Genomic DNA, 17915 nt, shown 5'->3' on the forward strand with positions numbered 1-17915 from the left:
ATGGGACCTTATGGGTTACATACTTGTATGTGACTAATATTCCACTCGGTATTTCAAAACACACACCCCTGTTGCTTCATGAGGCTTTGTCTAAGAATCAAGGACATAAAAGAAAGTAAGGTGCAAATATTCCAAAACATGCCATGTTTTAACCTCAAACTCCATACTGTAGGGTAGGTCCTGGCACAGAGGTCATGAGCATCCATCTTAAAGCAGTGTTGCTGAGAGAAAAGGGTATTCCAGGAGTCATTTGGCATCGCTTCAGAGGCACACGTTAGAGGAAGGCCAGCTGCTTCAGGCATCCATATCTTTTCAAGTCATTAGTCTGTTCCTGATGCTTCACACACAAAAAAGGCATTAGAGAGGTGGCATAAATATTAACAACACAAACAATTCCAAAACAGAGGTAGAGAGTGATTGAAGAAGGAAAACTATAATGTTAAATCCCCCATATCATGGGCAAAGGTCAATCTGGTTTATAAAATAAACATCTGTAAGCCAGAAAATGCACAATACCTAAGCTAAAGCCTCAGGTGAAAGGATGCAGAATTGTAAGTTTCCAGGAGACATCAGATGATCACTGCCTTCAATTGCTGCAAATCCAGCATCACATCACTTACAACTCGGCTCTGTACCAAATTCAGGCTTTCAGGAGTTAGGCCCCTACAAGACAACTTTGCTCATCAGTATTTGTTTTAATTGTCCAAATATAAAAGTAACAGTAATGAATGCCAAATTAAAAATAGCGGTTACCAGCCCATGCTAGAAAGGAGTGTAGACAGTAAGAGTACTTGCAAGCAAGTGGAAGAAGCTGAACCTTCAAGGTGTTCCTTACCACCAGTGCTGCTTTCTAATGAGTTCAACTCTGGTTGCCTGCTGAAGCTGAGACTTCCCCAGCTCCACCTATCGCATGTGTCCTGCCGCTGCTGCTCCTCTGAAAGTAACCTTTTCCAGAGCCACCACCATCACCCTGCCATGTTCTGAACACTGCCATCTCATTTAGAAGAAAATACACTGGTCCAACCAGTTCCTTCTGCATCTTATTTTAAAAGGAAAAAATATACATAACAAATGGAGGTGTCTTAAGAATATAAGAATCAGTGAATTCTTTGGATCTCTTGTTTTCTTTTTCCTATACTACAGGCTTCTATTTCTGTCTACCTACTGTCTGCCAGGCTGAAGATAGGTCCTTGATGATATTGTGAAAATTGCCACTGTGATCAGAGCATGTTCCATGAAAGCCACACAAAAATCCAGAACAAGAGCCAGGCTTGGTGGCATGCACCTGTAATCCCCAGCAATTTGGGAGACTGACACTAAATAACATAGGTGTCCAGAAGGAGTATTGCAAGTTGGAGGCCAACCTCAACAATTTAGGGAGAGCCTTCTTAAAATAATAATAAAAAAATTTTTTTAAAGGACAGGGGATACTCGGTGGTAAAACACCGATGGGTTCAATTCCTAACACCTTAGTACAAAAAAATAATAAGAAGAACAAAACAAGGAAATTCTCTTGCATTTGTCTTTGTAGTTATGGCTTTCCTCTTTCTTTTCTTATTTTCCTTGTCTAGACAAATAGTGGAAGGAAATCAGCATTTAAAAATTACACTTTATAGACAGGTTTCCTGGAAAATTCAATTTTGACATTGAAGTAAAAATTAAAAATTGAAATAATGGCTCCCTAATAGTGGGAAACAGAAGAAAGAAACCAAATCCAATTCTTAAAAGTCACTGCCATCATCTGATTTTAAAATGTGGGCTTTAATCTTTGTTTACTTTTATGCTTATTGGGCCAGTAGAAGTTAATTCAGAGATGGTATTACTATGTAAAAACAGAAAACAGAGATTTTATTAGCCATTCCTGAGCTTCGTTTACAAGAAAGTTTGAGAATCAATGATGAAATCAGTACAACCAAAATCAGGCAATTTTGTTTCAGTATCAGTTCCTTAATTGCTTTCTTTAGCAGGTCATCCTTAGTGCCCTTCAAAGCTGTGGTCAGAAAACTTCTATAAAGCCCAGCCAGTAAATGTCATAGGTTTTGACCCATGTGTACATTCTCTGTTGCAGCTTCTCAGCTCCACTGTTATAGAGTGAAGACGGTCACAGAAAATATAGGAACAATAGGGTGTGACTGTGTTCAAATAAAACTTTATTTTTTTAATATGGAAATATGATTTTCAAGTGTCACAAAAATATTGTCTTTTTTAAAATCATTCAAGAATGTAAAGGCCCTTCCCAGTTCATGTCCCCCAAAATAGGTGGTAGACTAGATTTGGCCCTGTTTTAGGCCTTGGTGGAATAGTCAAAGGAAACATCTTCAGGTGTATTTTTTCAGGCCTTAGGAGAAAGCAGTAAAGTTCTGTTGTTATTAAATACATAAAAACCAGCACTACCTTTGAAATGAGACTCTGCACATAGTCCGTTTTGTAAGTTTCTGGAGACATCCAATCTCTTTATCTCTTTTAGCAGTTGTTCAACATTTACATCAGTTAACCAGAGATTTTATTAAATGAGATTCTAAGCATCTCTGTTTTGTGCTGAACCTGAGTTATGTATAATGAAAAGAAATTTTTTTTCTCACCATTCTTGAGACTGAAAGTCCAAGATAGATAGGCTTTTGTGCCCTACAAGGCCAGGTCTGGTAAAGGCCATCTCACTGTGTCACATGGCAGAGGACACCATATGAAAGGAGGAGTCTGCAAGTTCTGGTCTCTATCTTTTTTCTCATAAAGTCACTAATGCCAGGACAGGGCCCCACCCTCAGGATCTCCTCTACCCTAATTTCCTCCCAAAGGCCCCACCTCTAAATACCATAAGCACGTGCATTTGAGAATTAAGTTTCCAAAATAGTAAATTTGAGGGAATACCTCAAACTGTAACATAAACTTTACCTCAAATCAAATAGCCTAGGTAATTGACATAAATGTTGAACAAGGGCTGAAAGAGGTAACGTATGTCCTGTGCTTAACCTGAATAAGAGATGGTAGTTCGTGGTTTCTTTAGTATCTGCTGACTAGGCGCCTACTCTATCCTTGACTCTGATTGGGTGCTAGGTGTACGGCAGTGAGCATTGCGGCCATTTCACTGGTATTGGAGCCACCTCTGTGATCAGTCATCCAGTCTGCAACATATGCCATCTGCCATGTGATGGCTTAGGCTCTCAAGTCACATGTGGGGATGTTTGTATGCTGACTGTTTTAAAGCTTTTCAGGCTGGAGATGGAACTCGGGGTAGAGTGTTTGCCTAGCCTATGCAAGAACCTGGGTTCACTTCTCAGCAACCAAAAAAAATAACCTCTCAATTCTCATCTGATAGCTTTTTTAATGTACTGTATTTGTCTGTTTTTGGTAGTCCTTGAAGAAAGAATTAGAGCTTTTCCCTTTTGAATTTTGGGGTCAAGGTTATAAGCTTATGGACACCCTTTTTCTTTCAGGTGCATGCTCCGAGTCCTTGATTCCTTTGGAACTGAACCAGAGTTTAATCATGCGAATTATGCCCAGTCTAAAGGCCACAAGACTCCCTGGGGAAAATGGAATCTGAACCCTCAACAGTTTTATACCATGTTCCGTGAGTATCCATGTTTTTTGTTTTCCAGAATGCCACCAAAGGTAGAGTGAAAAATTAGTTAAATAAGCATCACTTTTGGGTTGTGATTCTTGGGACACTTTGCTGTAGAAATGTGAAACTTTTGCCTTAGGAATAATTGATTTTTTTTTCTTTAATTGTAATTGAAAGCCCATATGAGAATTTTGTAAAAAACCTCAGAAATGTTCTGTGGAGCTGGGCGCAATGGTGCGTGCCTGTAATCCCAGCAGCTTGGGAGACTGAGGCAGGAGGATCGCAAGTTCAAAGCCAGCCTCAGCAAAAAAAGTGAGGTGCTAAGCAACTCAGACCCTGTCTCTAAATAAAATACAAAATAGGGCTGGGGATGTGGCTCAGTAGCCAAGTGCCCCTGAGTTCAAACCCCAGTACCCACCCCTGCAAAGAAAAAAGAAATATTCTGGGGGGAAATGTTCAATACAAATGATGTTGAGAAACCATGTCAGGGAAGACTTCAATGGCCTCAGCTTGGCAGGCACTAAGCATGCCAAGTGCCATGCAGATGCTAGTGAAGGTCTGCTTCATCATTAATGAGAAATGTCAATCCATTTTACAAGTAATTCAATCTTAGCTATACAAGCATCAAACTTTTTAAAGAAAAAATAATCTAGCCTTTTCTAATTGGAACTATTTTAAACTCTTTCATTCTTTACTGCCTTGTTAAGTTGTCTACCCGGAATGAAATGCCTTCTCTTGGTGACTTTGTGTTATCATTGTCAACTGCAGTGATTATTTTGTGCAGTGATGCAGTGAGAGTGGAGTGCACATGCTGACCAGGGTGAACTGACTGGCCCCACTGCAAGGCTCTTGGAAGTTTTCTCTTTTATGGTGTTCTTTTCCTGTAGTCTCCATTTCTTACCTGCCTCTAGCCTCAGGTCACTGTTAGCTGAAGACTGTGAAGCCAAGTACCAAATTGGACAGTGTTTGTGCCCAAAATAAATTTCTTATTTAAGTCAGCACCACTATAGCAACAAGGTGAAGTTCTCTTCTAGAAATAAAAAGCCACATGAGTTAAGCAGTTAATTTGGATGCAGAGAGTAGAGAATGCCCATATTCTGAAAGTGTCAGTACAATTTTAATCCAGAGATGCCCATTTCTGATTTGTCAGTCTGTTTGGTTTATTGAGTCAAGGACTAGGAAATCCCTGGCCAGTCTTTTCCCTGAGTGATGCCCCTTCCCTTTGTACATAACCACCCAAAGATGGCACTTTACTTAGACTTGCTGAACATAACCGTGAACACCTTGGACTAACCCTTAGATCTTAGGCCTGAGAAGGGAGAATTAAGATGGGAAACAGCTGTGGAAGGGAATGACTTCAACAATCAGTTCATGTTTAAATGTTCTGTTTTAACTCAGAGAGATTGATGAGAACATGTTGTATGTGTCACAGTTATTATTATTATTATTCCTAGAGTTATACTGTCCTGCTTGGAACCTGCCCTTGGGGCAGTTCAGGGAACAAACCCATGTTTGGCACATTAGGTGACTGATGACTGTCAGCATGGTGAGACATTAGATTCAGCCTGCAGTCTGACTTTGACATGAAACTTTGGGAGATTGGTATGAGTCACACAGCAACCTAAAAGTGTTAAGTGAAATAAGATGTTACCTGTGTCCAAAATGGCTCAAACTGCCTGAATGATGTGGTAGGCATGTGCCTGCCAACAGATGGCGTTTCCCTGTCTCCAGGGTATAGAAGGAGAGGTGCTTCAGAAAGGGTAGGGTTTTCTTTTAGAATGGTAGAATGCAGAACCTGGCCAACCTATTCTTGTTTTCCATAGATGGAGGGTTTAGAGTTATTAGTTGAATGAGTTGAAAGACATTCACTGTTTAAAATGCAACTAAAGCTGGAAAAATGGAGTAATTTCTCTTAGGCTAGGAGAGGGATTAATTTCTTAACTGTAACTTGGAATTCAGCAGAAATCAGGGGGAAGTTTGACACATTTCACTGCCTCCAGAAAAAAGAACCTGCTTGCCAAAACATCAACAATCACTCATAACACCGTAAGCAGTGTTTTGACCGTGCATTCATAGTAAAAAATATCTGTGCTATTATTTGAAACTGTTACAGTGTAGAGAAAAAGATTTTCAGTATATAAGAAAGGGGGGTACTTAAAGAATTGAAGTAAAAAACACTTATTCTTCAGTTTGAATAAGAAATATCAATATGAATATCTTTTTTTCTTTAAAAAGAAAATGTTATCTAATTATGTAGTTTGGAAAGAACCAAGAGTAAAGGTAGCTGAGTGAGGGGCAGTGGCTATTCTAGTGCTCTGATTGGGATTTCCTAAATACCTTCTGCTGCCACCTAGAATAAATAGCTGGTTTCAGGTCTGAGGCCAGGAATGTTTGAGATGGGATGTTTTATGCCAAAAGGGAAAGAAGCTAAGGATCACTAGGGTGGGATTAGAAGGACACAGTATCCCCAGGTGGAGTAGTCTGAGCATCAAAAGAAAACTGACCGAACCGGATTGAAATCAAACCCTTAAAAAATAATGGAGTTAGAACGATGTGCCAAGGAAGAAAACCCCACAAAATGTAGTTGGTCACCTTTGCAAGTTGCTAGGATACCAACTCATTACTCTGAAAAAGGGAGGAAAAATTCAGCTTTGATCCTCTTGCACAAATTATATTTGAAGGTAATCAAATGGTTGATGAGAAAAAGTTGTTAATCATGGGTAAATCAGAGCTAATAAATGTAAAAGAAATAGAGAATTAGAAAATCAACGTTTTGAAACTCTTAATGAGACGGTGGAGCAAGTCATCATCAGTGGCTGCTAAATCCATCAAGTAACAGGTTGATGGAAAACTTTCAAGAATGAGGCTGTCTTGACTAGAGGAAATATGCAAATGAGTAGGGAAATGAAGCAGTTCCAGACATTCATCATGTTGAGCTGTGTCTGGGCAGGAGAATTTGCAGTAGAAAACAGTATCTCCTACACGCCATAATCCAGGGCTTCCCCACAGTGAACTTGGATGCATCATTACCAGAGACTCCTTGCTTCCTACATGACAAAGGAGTTGGGTCCAGTCCCACTGACTGGGTAAATGTAGCTATTCTATTGGTCAGAAAGAAAAACTGTTCATCTAAATATAAAAAAAAGAGGTCAGAAGTTAGTATTCATGAGCCTTGTTAGTTTTTTTAAACATTTGCCTTGACTTCTTATGTGGTTAATAGTAATCATATAATTGATGTATAAATATGCAAATATATTGCAATGTATTGAGACTCTCGTATCTTTATTTTTTTCTACTGTTGGGATGCATGATGAAAAAATTAGACTGCAGACAAAGTGTTATACTGGAGAATCAAGTCTTCAAGTCCTTCTGTCTTAGGAGTTCAGCCATGTTGTGACATGTGTTCACTGCAGGGAGTCTAGCACAAGAGAAAGAGAAAAACATACAATCCTGCCACATCTTTAGGAGCAGTGAAGTGAAACACACTGGACTGAAATATGTTTGCCTCTTAAAAATATGCATTTCTTACTTGAAGTCTTCTATTTCTGCTAAAATTTCTTCTATTTCTTCTATTTCTTCTAATTTCTTGCTAAGCTGGTGGGGTTCTGTTGTCAAAAAGTCTTGTTTTTCTGTATTGTCTTACCAACATCCCAAGTCACTGGAATGATCGTCTCTGTGTATTCTGCTTGCAGCTGGGCATTTTAGTATGTGTTAGCTGACTAGGCCTGATCTATTCCTGAGCAGCTTCTAGAAAGACTGGGTGGTCAGACAATATTAAGGCCTTTTGACTAGATCTGTTAAGTGGTGTTTTTTTCCAGGAGCCTGGTAAATCCTGTTGTTCCTCTTTGTAGCCCTGGTTGCTGCTTTCATCTCTTGTCCATGGCTTTGACATCTGGCTCTAAGGTCTTCCTATGGCTCCAGAGCCAGTTCTAGGCCCCAGCTATTTCTCCTCACAGCCAACAGTGCCTTCCCTTTGTCCGCGTCCAGACCTCATAGCCAAGTACTGACCACCCTAGGCTCTTTGGCCTTCAGCCTGCCTTCCCTTCCCTGCCCCATCACACACCTCCCTGGGTCCTGGCCCCTCTGAAGGTGCTGCCCAAATTCCTCTCCACCCCTGCTCCTTCCAAGCATATGTTTAGCAAAATTTTATTGGTGTAAAGGCAATTTCACTGACTTCCTCCATCTTTCCAATCAAATATGAAATAAGAGCGGTCATCTCATAAAAACAGGGAAAGCTGTCCCCTCCTGAAAACAGCTCCCCAACATAGTGTAACTGTTGTCATCTTTTCCATGTGTTTATTTTTGAGCTTATATTTTTGACATTTTGTATTTTATTTTAGTTATAATACACATACTAAAATTTTGTGTCTGTTTTTCCACTTATGTATCATGATCTCTTTTAAAATTCTACTCAGATCTGAAAACCATTTCTAGCACTGTTTTAAAGTCCATCAAGTGGCTGTCTCCTAATTTGTATTTATTTGGGGATATTGTGTTATCTCTAGTAGAGAATTAATGTGGCTTTTTCTGTGCTTGCCAAGTACATGGGTTGGCTCTATATCTAGACATTACTTCTGTCTCTGCCTTTATCTACTGAGAATACTATTTGTTTAAAACTTTTGAAGGAAGTATCTTTTTTTTTTTTTTTACAGTCTCAAAAAGGTCTGTTCTACCTTAATAAACAATGAAAACATAATCTGCCTGTACCACACAGAAAAATAAAAGAGAAGGCATTTGCCCATACCACTTAAAAGAGAAAAATAAAACACTAAAATTGATGACTTACACTATGCATTACCCTATATTTGGATAGCTCTAATTATCTGCATGACACCCACTTTCACAACCTCATCTGGCTTATGTGAAAACACCATCCAGGGTGAAAATCCTGTCTTTCCCTGGAGACTGGCTGAAAGTAGCAAAAGCAGCTGTAATGAGATTGCACTGCCCTGCTCTCAGGCAAGCTTCAGCTCAGACCTTATTTGTATAGCCTGCACAAGTTTCAGTGCTCTTTGAAACTGAGGCTGCTCACCTCTTCAGTGTTTATATGGCTGCCTGGCAGCACTTCCTCATTCCCTAAGCAAAACTGAGTAAGACCATTTGATTTATTGGTGGAGTAACTGCAGTGCTTTGAACGTCATTCATGTTGTGAAGACACTGGAAAATTTGCCTCCTGGGTTCTCATATTTTGTGCTGTAGTCCAGGCTGGGGAACGGTCACCATTTCTTGGTGCATGGGGAAATCTGAGGCAGGAAAGACAGGAAGCTGAATGAAGAACACATTGTGGAGTCTGGAGCATATAATTTAGAACCTTCCCGTTTCAGCCCCAGCTCCTTTGAATTTTTTTTAACCACTCCACCCTTCCCAATTAGGTGCTTCTTTGAAGGCTTAAGACGTGACTAAGCCTAAGTATTTTATTTTCCTTATGATACTGAATGTAAGTTACATTTGAATCTTTATTTGACTCTTGACTTTGCCCAGTTCAATACATGTGTCACTTGACATGCAAGGGATCCCTATGTCTCTGCTCTCTAGAAGCCTACTTTGAGAGCAGTCAGGGTATACACAAACAGATGGCCTGTCATGCCTCCAATTCAGAAGTTACAGACACAGCTGAGTGCAGCAGAGAAAACTTGAGCGTGGAGGTGAGAGGTGCATCCCACCTGTCCTGTCACTCAATCCTGGGAGTGTTTCCCATTGAGGGTGACCAGCTCATCCAGCTTTCCAGCTCAATGGCCTGCATGATGGGGAATGACCTTCTCACCCCCCACATCTCATTGGACAACAGGACAGCAAGAGGACCCTAGTTCACAGGAAGATGATGTAGACTAGAGCAGAAACGTATGTAGAGGAGAAGAAGAAACAAGAACAGCTGACATAAACCTATACATTAGACGAAATTACTAGAAAAGTAGGCAGGGCAGAGGAGTGAATGCCTTATGGGGTGATCCCCCTGAAGTTCACAGACTAATGCCATCCACTTACTCAAGCTGTGTTGCATCAGCTTGTTTATTTCTAGTGTTCTCTCTCCTTTAAGGATTCTAGGATCAGGTGTTGAAGGAAATGTCTGTACTGTTCTTATTCAACATCTGTAGGTGAGGAGCTAATTCAGTAGGTGCCAGGGATCAGGACTGGTAGCAGAGAGGAGCCATAGGAAGGTCACATCACTTGTTACTGCCTGCCATCTTGAACCTAGCACTGTCTTACTCACAGGTCACTCATCCTCTTTCCCCTCTGCTAGGGGCTCCAAATTTTGAGCATACATTAAAATTACCCAAAGAGCTTATTAAAATAGGTCACTTGAATTTCTAACAAGTCCCAGGTGATGTTGATGCTGCTGGTCCTGGGACCACACTTAGAGAATCACTGCCCTGTTCCACACTGAGAATCAAGTAACAGAGATGAGGTGATGGACACAGACTTTGGTGTCTCTTTGAACTTGCTGTGCTGCCTCACATGTCCCAATCTATCAGGATTAGCCATTTAGAAAAAGGCTGTCTCTTTCTCTGGAGATATCTCTGCACCATTTTTTCCCCTCTCTGGATGGAAGTGAACTCTCTCTGGCTCCAGACAGCAGGGTTCTTCCTAGCTCTCCATTTCATTGCCCAGCAACCACTCCTGGTTCTTCAAAATCAGCAGGTAGACCTAGTCTATTGTTTCAGTTTCTTTGGATGAGCAAAACAGGATTAAAGTCACAATTATAAAATAACCAAATTGTCCCTAGTGAGATTAAGCACATGTGGTTGTTCAGCCTGGAGTGAGCAACATAATATAGTGGCAAATGTTTTAGTGCATAAAGCTGTGAAGGCTTCCTGTTCTCTTACTGGTCCCTCCCAGTGTCCCTGTGAGCAAGGGTGTGCTAGGACCTTTGCTCCTAGTTACAGATGAGAGATAAGAGCCTCCCAAAACTACAGCTCACCTACAACTGTGAACGCATGACCAGAGCTGGAACTCGCCGAAGCCCTATTAACACAGAGCAATCCAGTTGCCTTCCCTGGGGAACCTTGACAGGAATGGGAAGACTCCTCTCTCATCTTCTCATTTCTCAGATGAGTGTCTAGGGGCAGCATGGGAACCTCCAAGGAGGCTTTGTGTGTACTCATCTATATACTTCCCAGGTCTAAACTCCTGTCCCGATTCCTACACCACCTGACTCCTCTTGGTTTTTGAGTTCCTTCTGGGATGCCAGGTTCTTGCCACATCCAAGCAGCGGCTTGTGCTGATGCTTTGCCGGGAAGCCCCACCCCCCACCTCTGCCAACATATACACACATACACCCCAGGTCTGCTCATCCTTCAGGGAGTCGTCACATCCTCTGAAAACCTTCCCAGAGCCAGGTGCTTCTTCTCTGTGCCTCTCACACAGTCCATGTTCCAACCCAAGTCCCACTTCGGAAGAAGCCCCACAGGTATGATCCCTGCTGAGTCCTGAGCTCCTGAAGTGGTCCCTTTTACATCATTGATGTTAAGTGAATATTTGTTGAGTTAATGGATGAAGAACCAATAGACTCAGTTTTCCCCAATGAAGTTAATTAAAACACAAGTCAGAGGATATCTCTGTTCTACACAAAATGCTGTAGCTCCTGTGGCATCTCACTGTTGGGAAAGGCAGGTCATCCTCTGGCCTCAAGGCCCTGGATGGTGTGACCTCACCTCTAACTACGCTTCTTCTCCCTTCTCTCTAGGCTCCTTAAAGTTTCTTAGGTGGGCCAGACACAGTCTACTCCAGGACTTTTGCTATGACTGTTAAATCTTCTGGAACATTCTTCCCTTAGACTTCCCCATCTCTTCTTCACATCTTTAACTTGGATGTCACTTTGCTGAGACTTACCTTGATCCTCCTTTTAAAATGGGACTCCTTTTTCCTTCAACTTCCTACGCCATTCCCCTTTTTATTTTCCTCCATAACTTTATTTACCTCCTAGCATTTTCGTTTCACCTACTATTATTTTTTTCTCCTCCCCTGGCACCTGAGGTATATGATGGTTGAGGTTTTGTCTGTTTTATTCATTGCCAAAACTCAGTATTGCCTGGCATGTGGTAGGCATTCAGAATGCATTTATGTATCAAATTAAATTAAAGTGAAGGATAATGCCTGTCCTATTTTTAGTCCATGTAATAATGCAGGGAAGGGTAAGAAGTGTTGTGCAAATTTAAGATTACAGTGGTTTCATGAAGCCAGTGACCTCATCTTACTCTCTTCTTTGTAGAAAGTGGTTGTCATTGTCATTGTCATTAAATAGCATGCTAACTCTGAATTCCTGTCAGGATTTGGGGCTCATAGCTATTTTTATTTGCATAATTAGATCAGAATGGTGACTTAAGGAACAAAAATTTTGCCTAGCAAAACAGGAATTTTAGAATGAGCTGGTTCCCTTCCCTGCAAATGGTAAACCTGTTGGCCATAGCTAAGCATCAGTTGCTTCCTTGCACAATTTTACTTTCAGGCTTGACGAGCAAAGGAGCTATTTGTGATTCAAACCGCCTTTTCGGCCTTTTGCTTAGATCAGGAGGACTCTTGCCTTTTACTTCTGCAGATCAGTGAGTAATAGAATCCACCTTGCGGCTCCTCCTGTCTGACTCTCAGCCTTCAGGAGTGATGTTCTTCTAAGGAGTCCATTCCCTCCTAAATTGCTTTTTGACACTTGAAGAATTCACTCTGGTGTGCCTTCTGTCAACAGTTCAGGCACTCATCTTTTCAACTGAACCGTACATTATAGTTTTCCTCGCCTGCATCCCAGCCTTCTTCCTCATCACCATTTGAACAAAATCAGTTTGGATTAAATTTGAAGCATAATATCACTATATGTGACTTTAAAAACCAGATTATTTCTTGTGTCATGCAACTTCTTTTTGCAAGGAAGCTTTTTCTGTGATGTAAAATTTTTTCTGTAAATTGGCCAAAGTGTTAAGCACATGATGGCAGCCAGTATTCTTCCCAGCATTTTTTATATATAAGAAAAAGTAGAAGAAACGTGTACCAGAAACCTACCACCCTACAGTTAACACTTTGCTTTCATCATTCTGACATCAATCTATATGTTAATCCTCTCTCCATTCATTAAAAAAGAACCTTTAGATGCTCAACATGACATCTTAATGAGAGTTCAGTTTTGGTCAGAACGTCTATTGTGTTTATATTCTTTTCTGTACAGAGCTGAGTTGTTTTCTTTGTTTATTACTGTCTCTCTCTCCAGCTCAACAAAGGGACACCCAGGCCTTCTGTTCACTAATGTATCTTTAGTTCCTAAGTTGTTACCTACTGATATTGCTTGGTAAATGTGCTGAATTTGAATGAAGGGATAGTGTTTAGAATCCTATGATGCTAGAATTTTAAGTCTGTATCTCGGATTTATTTTCTTTCTAACATCTACTTTGTGGCCTAGATAAATAGATAGGTCAATAAATCAGTTAATATTTATTAAGTAACTATAATATAAGTATGGACTTGGTTCTGGGATAGAGTGACAAGCTACCATGACTAATTATTAATCTCCAGAATGGGCCTTGGCTTTGAAGCATGTGTGCAGAGAGCATGATACTGGAGGCTAAGTCACACCAGTTAATCAAGCATTCATCATTGACTTGGACAAAAATATTTACTGGATAGCTGTTATGCTCTGTGCTCTAGGAAGTCAAGCATGTTAAGCACAGCACAGTCCTCCGGAAGCATACAGTTCGTTAGGGGAGACAGCAGTGAGTGATAAGAGCTCTAACTCTTCAGGGTGTCAGAGAGCTGAGGAGGGGGCTTAGTCTGGCTTGGGGAGTCAGGAAGTCCCTCCACTGGGAGGTGATGTGAGCTGAGACCTACAGGGAGGAGGAAACCATAGGCATGTGAGACACATGCCAGTATGAGATAAGATAGAAAGATATGACCCAAGTGGGTCAGCGTGGAGCCGAGTTTTCACTGGGAGCCTGGCCAGAAACAAAACTGCAAAGACAGCTACGCTGGGCCCTGTGTCATCCTGAGGGATGTGAAGATATTCAGCAGGAAACACTATTGCCACAAATTTCTGAACAATGTTTTAACAAGTCCTGTCCAGCCACAAAGACGGTAGATTGGCTGTAGAGATCTTTGAGAAAGGGGCACAGTCACAGATACAGAAGCCGCTTGAAAATGTACTGCAGAGTTCAGGAGGGTACAGGGATATATGCTATCCATTGATTTAAGTAGCCAAGAGTTGGAACCACCCTAAATGTCTTATGGTAGGGTAGATTAGATAGCCTGTCTGTCAAACTGGCTTGGTCACAAGGGTGTGTCAGTTCTTGTCACAGGGAATTGTGGCAGAGCAGAATTCAGGGCTCGGAGCATGTTCTTATTCTTTCTGTATCTCAGAGTTGCCTTTCTTTAGGTTGGTATCCTTCTCAGGCAGGCTGTCCTCACATGGGCACACAGGGGACCACCTGTAGCTCTAGACCTCCACCCTGCCAGCTTTGTGACTATAGCAGAAAGACCTTGACTTCAAAAGTAGCTCCAACTAGTCATGCAGAGTGACAGGAGTGAAGGGGTCAGGACTGGCACCATGCCACCTGCAGGAATAGAATCCCATGGGTTCAGTCCCACATGGGATGCAGGCAGGCCAGAGCCATAGGGCACCCTTATGTGACAGGATCAGCTCAGGCACATCAAGCATCAAATACTGTGCTGCTTCAACAGCAGTGATGAGCTGTGATTATTACCTAGAACACTATCTGTGGCACCTTGTGTAAGTGAAAAGAGTAGATGTAATAGGATCCAATTTTAGTTTGAGGATGAGAAAGATCCATAAGCCTAGAGAAAAAAAAAAAGCCCTTTTACAGTGGTAATTTCTAGGTGGTGAGATGATAAGTAACTTTTTACTTTCTCTGTTATCTGAAAAAAGTTTTTACATGGAGGACATATTTCAGTTATAATCAGGAAAGTCAATAAAAGCATTTGTATTTAGGGGAAAGAAAAGCTTGTTTATTGCAGAAGTCTTGGCAGAAATCAATGAGGCCCTGAACTAAAAAAGATTAAGAGAGGAGAATGAGTTGATAGATTTTGAGAAGCTAACATTCCTGGGACTTGGTGACTGACTGTGAGGGTGGAGGAAGGAGCCCAGGGTGATGTGGGGTTTCTGCCCTTAGCAGCTGGGCGGTGTGGGTGTAAGGCAACATTCTTAGAGGTGTTTGGGACTTAGTGTTAGACAAAAACAGAACTTGCAGATTTATGGATTTGAAAGGTCAATATAACTTGATAAAATTGACAATAAAAATTTGGAATTATATTTTAAAAGAAGAGCATTACTGCTTGATATGGTATGTACTTCATTTATTAAGTACTTAGGAAGCTGCAGAAGGGCAGAAACTCTGTAATCACTCAATTCCTAACATATAACCTGGTTTGTAGAATGAGCACTCTATAATGATTGTCATTGAGTGAGGTAGTGAAGCTCATCTAATAGAAATTTTTTACATGTGTGCACATTTATGTATGCATGTTTATTAAATATTTTAAACGGTACACACATGAGACGTGGGTGGTGTGTGTGTATAACGATCAGATGAGAGGAACTGGCATGTCCATCATCTCAAACATTTGCTATGTCTTTGTGTTGGAAGAACTTAAATCCCCTCTGCTAGCCATTTTTGAAATACACAATTTATTATTGTCAACCTTATTTGCCCTCCTGAAACTTAATAAGAAAATTATCTTAAATCATTTTAAAGTCCGCATAAATGTTTAGCCTCCAGTTTGTAAAAAGTTGAGCATACTAGTCCCACATACATATGGCAGAGGTTGCTCACAAAATTATAATGCTCTATATTACAACATGTGTACATATACATATATACACATACACATACATACTTATATACATTATAAATTTACATATATACTTAAGTATTTATCTACTTATATATAGATATATATATATGCATTTTTTAATGTGTGTCTTGTGTGTATTTTGTTCTACCTTATCAAATTATTTTCCTTTAGATCATGTTTTACTACTATAGTTCACAGGGTTCAAAAAATAAAATATTTTGACTACAAGACTTTATATGAAAGTGGCCTCAGAATGTTGGAACCAGCCATTCTGGTTATGAATCCCAGCATTGCCCCTGCTAGCATGTAGCCTTTGAAGCCTTGAGTAGTTTAAGTATCTCTCTGTTTTCTCACCTAAACAAACCTGTTATAGGATTCTTTGATAAAATAAAAGACTCACTGTAACATGCTTAGCACAGAACTCAGATGTAGTGAGAACTCAAATATCAACTTTGTTTTTAAATCCCATTTGTTTATCTTCTGGGATGTACTGATTACTGAAAGTACAGGATTTCCTGCATCTCATTTATGATGGGATTTCTTTGATTTATCTTGAAATGTAAATATGTACTCTCTGAAACCTTCCCAACACAACTAAATTCTGTGTTCATCTTTCGGCAGAGCAAAAGAAAAAGGTTGGACTGAGGTTGGATCTCTAGGGAAAGGTCATTCTTGATAGCATCAGCCTGGACTTGTGGCTTTTAGTAGATTATAAGTAGGGTGAGCAAGGCTAGTGTTGAGGCTGGGGTCCACTCCTCAGATGATACCAGCAGGTCCCAGTTGCTGGTCAGCTCCCTTAAAAAAAAAAAAACCAGGCCACACCTGGCCTGTGGTTCCATGGAATCTCTGCCTGGGAGAGTCCAAGCTAACAAACCCTCATGCTGACAAGGCTGAGTGTCCAGTAACAAGTTCAGTGTTCCCTGTAAAGAGACTGAGGGCCTGGCTGATTGTGTGTGTGGTGCCCTTATAAACCTCTGGGTCCTGAACCACCCGTGCGTGCAGGTTGCTGCTCCTCGGGTTGATGTCTCACAGTGGGAGAGGAGAGTTGAGATAGAAAATGTTTGGATGAAGATATAGAGAGCTCATGTGTGTCATTTGTTTTTCCTGCAGGGTTCAAGTCGGTTTAGTACCAAATGATGACAGTCACAATAAAGCAAAAGCCTGCCATCCTGACACCTCTTTGGAATAGATTACTTACTACTTTCCTTCCCTGCCACTATCCATCCTATAATCTAGGGAAAACTTAGACAAAAAAATTATACATATGTACACACACACACATATATACACACACGTATTGCACACCCATATGTGTATGTACATATACACACACATATACATACATACATATACTATGTACTATACATATACTATATATGTATGTGTACTATATACTATGTATATATAATACATATGTAAATACATGTATGCATATATAATATGTATGTAAATATGGTGGTTTAACGTTCTTTTCATTTTTGACTATACCTTACTGCAATGTAACATGAAAAAAGACCTACTAAGTATTTTGCACACTAGATTCTTTGTTTTTTGAAGTGCCTACATAGGGACTGGATAACTGAAGTATCTCAAGAATAGAGTTTACTTACCATATATTTTTTTCTAGAAATAAAGAGTACAGTTCCAAAGTTCAGAGTGTCAGATTCTAATTCAAAACTTCTAGGATAACAGAAGTTCTAGGAAGAAACTTTATAAACTGCCTTAATGATATTTAGGATGCACACAGGCTTTCTTTCCTTCCCCCATACTGTTTCAAATCCTCTTCCCTCCCAGCTCCTCAGAAGGAAAAAGAAAAAAAAAAAAAAAAAAAAAAGGCAACCTTTGCCTCTTGTTGGCAGTAGAATTTATTCAGTAATTTACTTTTCAGCCAACTGCAGTCGTTGCCCTTGCCTCTGGGCACTTGTTCAAAAACACAGAAATGAAATAACAGATTGGCCAGACCGAGCACAACTCCCCAGTCACAACCCTATTATCTCCTCGTTCTGTCACCCCCATTAGGCAAAGGCCTGGGAGACCGGATGGTGACAGCGCGTATTTATGCAGCTCGCGCATCTCCACTGCTCTAGGCTTTCTGCCAGTGTTCCTCTTGCGCCTTGTTCCTCCCCGTGCAGGACCACTGAGAATGGGTTTGGGGCAGCTGATCCCTAGGCCTGTGCTGCAGGCTACCTCTGTGTTTCTTCAAGGGCTCTGAGCTGCCTTCCTGTCTGGGAAAGGGCTCTTCATCCTGAGAAAACCAGAGCAACACAAAGGGGTCCACCTCTCCCACTTGCTAACCGCCCACCTGTAAATGGACGTGGTGGGATCTGCAGGGAATCTCTGATACATCTCAATTACCAGGAGGAATTTGGTTTTGTGTTATTTATAGCCATTCTATTCAGGTCAGATCAAACAGCAGTTGCTTCACTTAATAGCTGTGTGTGGCCTCTGCCGGTCCAACTCCAGAAAAACAGATGTCTCTGAACAGGACAGAGGTAGAGGAGAGGAGAAGGGTCTCTATTTAATCATGGCAGAATTGTTTTCTGATTGTTGCCTTCTGGTGGAACTCCTT

At 40.8% G+C, this 17915-nt stretch overlaps 1 protein-coding gene across 7 annotated transcripts in view; it reads left to right on the plus strand.

Annotated features, from left to right (window-relative positions):
* Mgat5 (alpha-1,6-mannosylglycoprotein 6-beta-N-acetylglucosaminyltransferase) overlaps window positions 1-17915 on the plus strand; it is a 321612-nt gene that overhangs the window by 213535 nt on the left and 90162 nt on the right. For all 7 annotated transcript variants that reach the window (XM_047544029.1, XM_047544030.1, XM_047544028.1 and 4 more), the window contains one exon: window positions 3435-3568. In XM_047544029.1, coding sequence (XP_047399985.1) covers window positions 3435-3568 — 134 coding nt within the window. The remainder of the gene's footprint in view (window positions 1-3434; window positions 3569-17915) is intronic.

This window comes from Sciurus carolinensis, chromosome 3 (assembly GCF_902686445.1).
Source record: "Sciurus carolinensis chromosome 3, mSciCar1.2, whole genome shotgun sequence".
Classification (NCBI taxonomy): domain Eukaryota; kingdom Metazoa; phylum Chordata; class Mammalia; order Rodentia; family Sciuridae; genus Sciurus; species Sciurus carolinensis.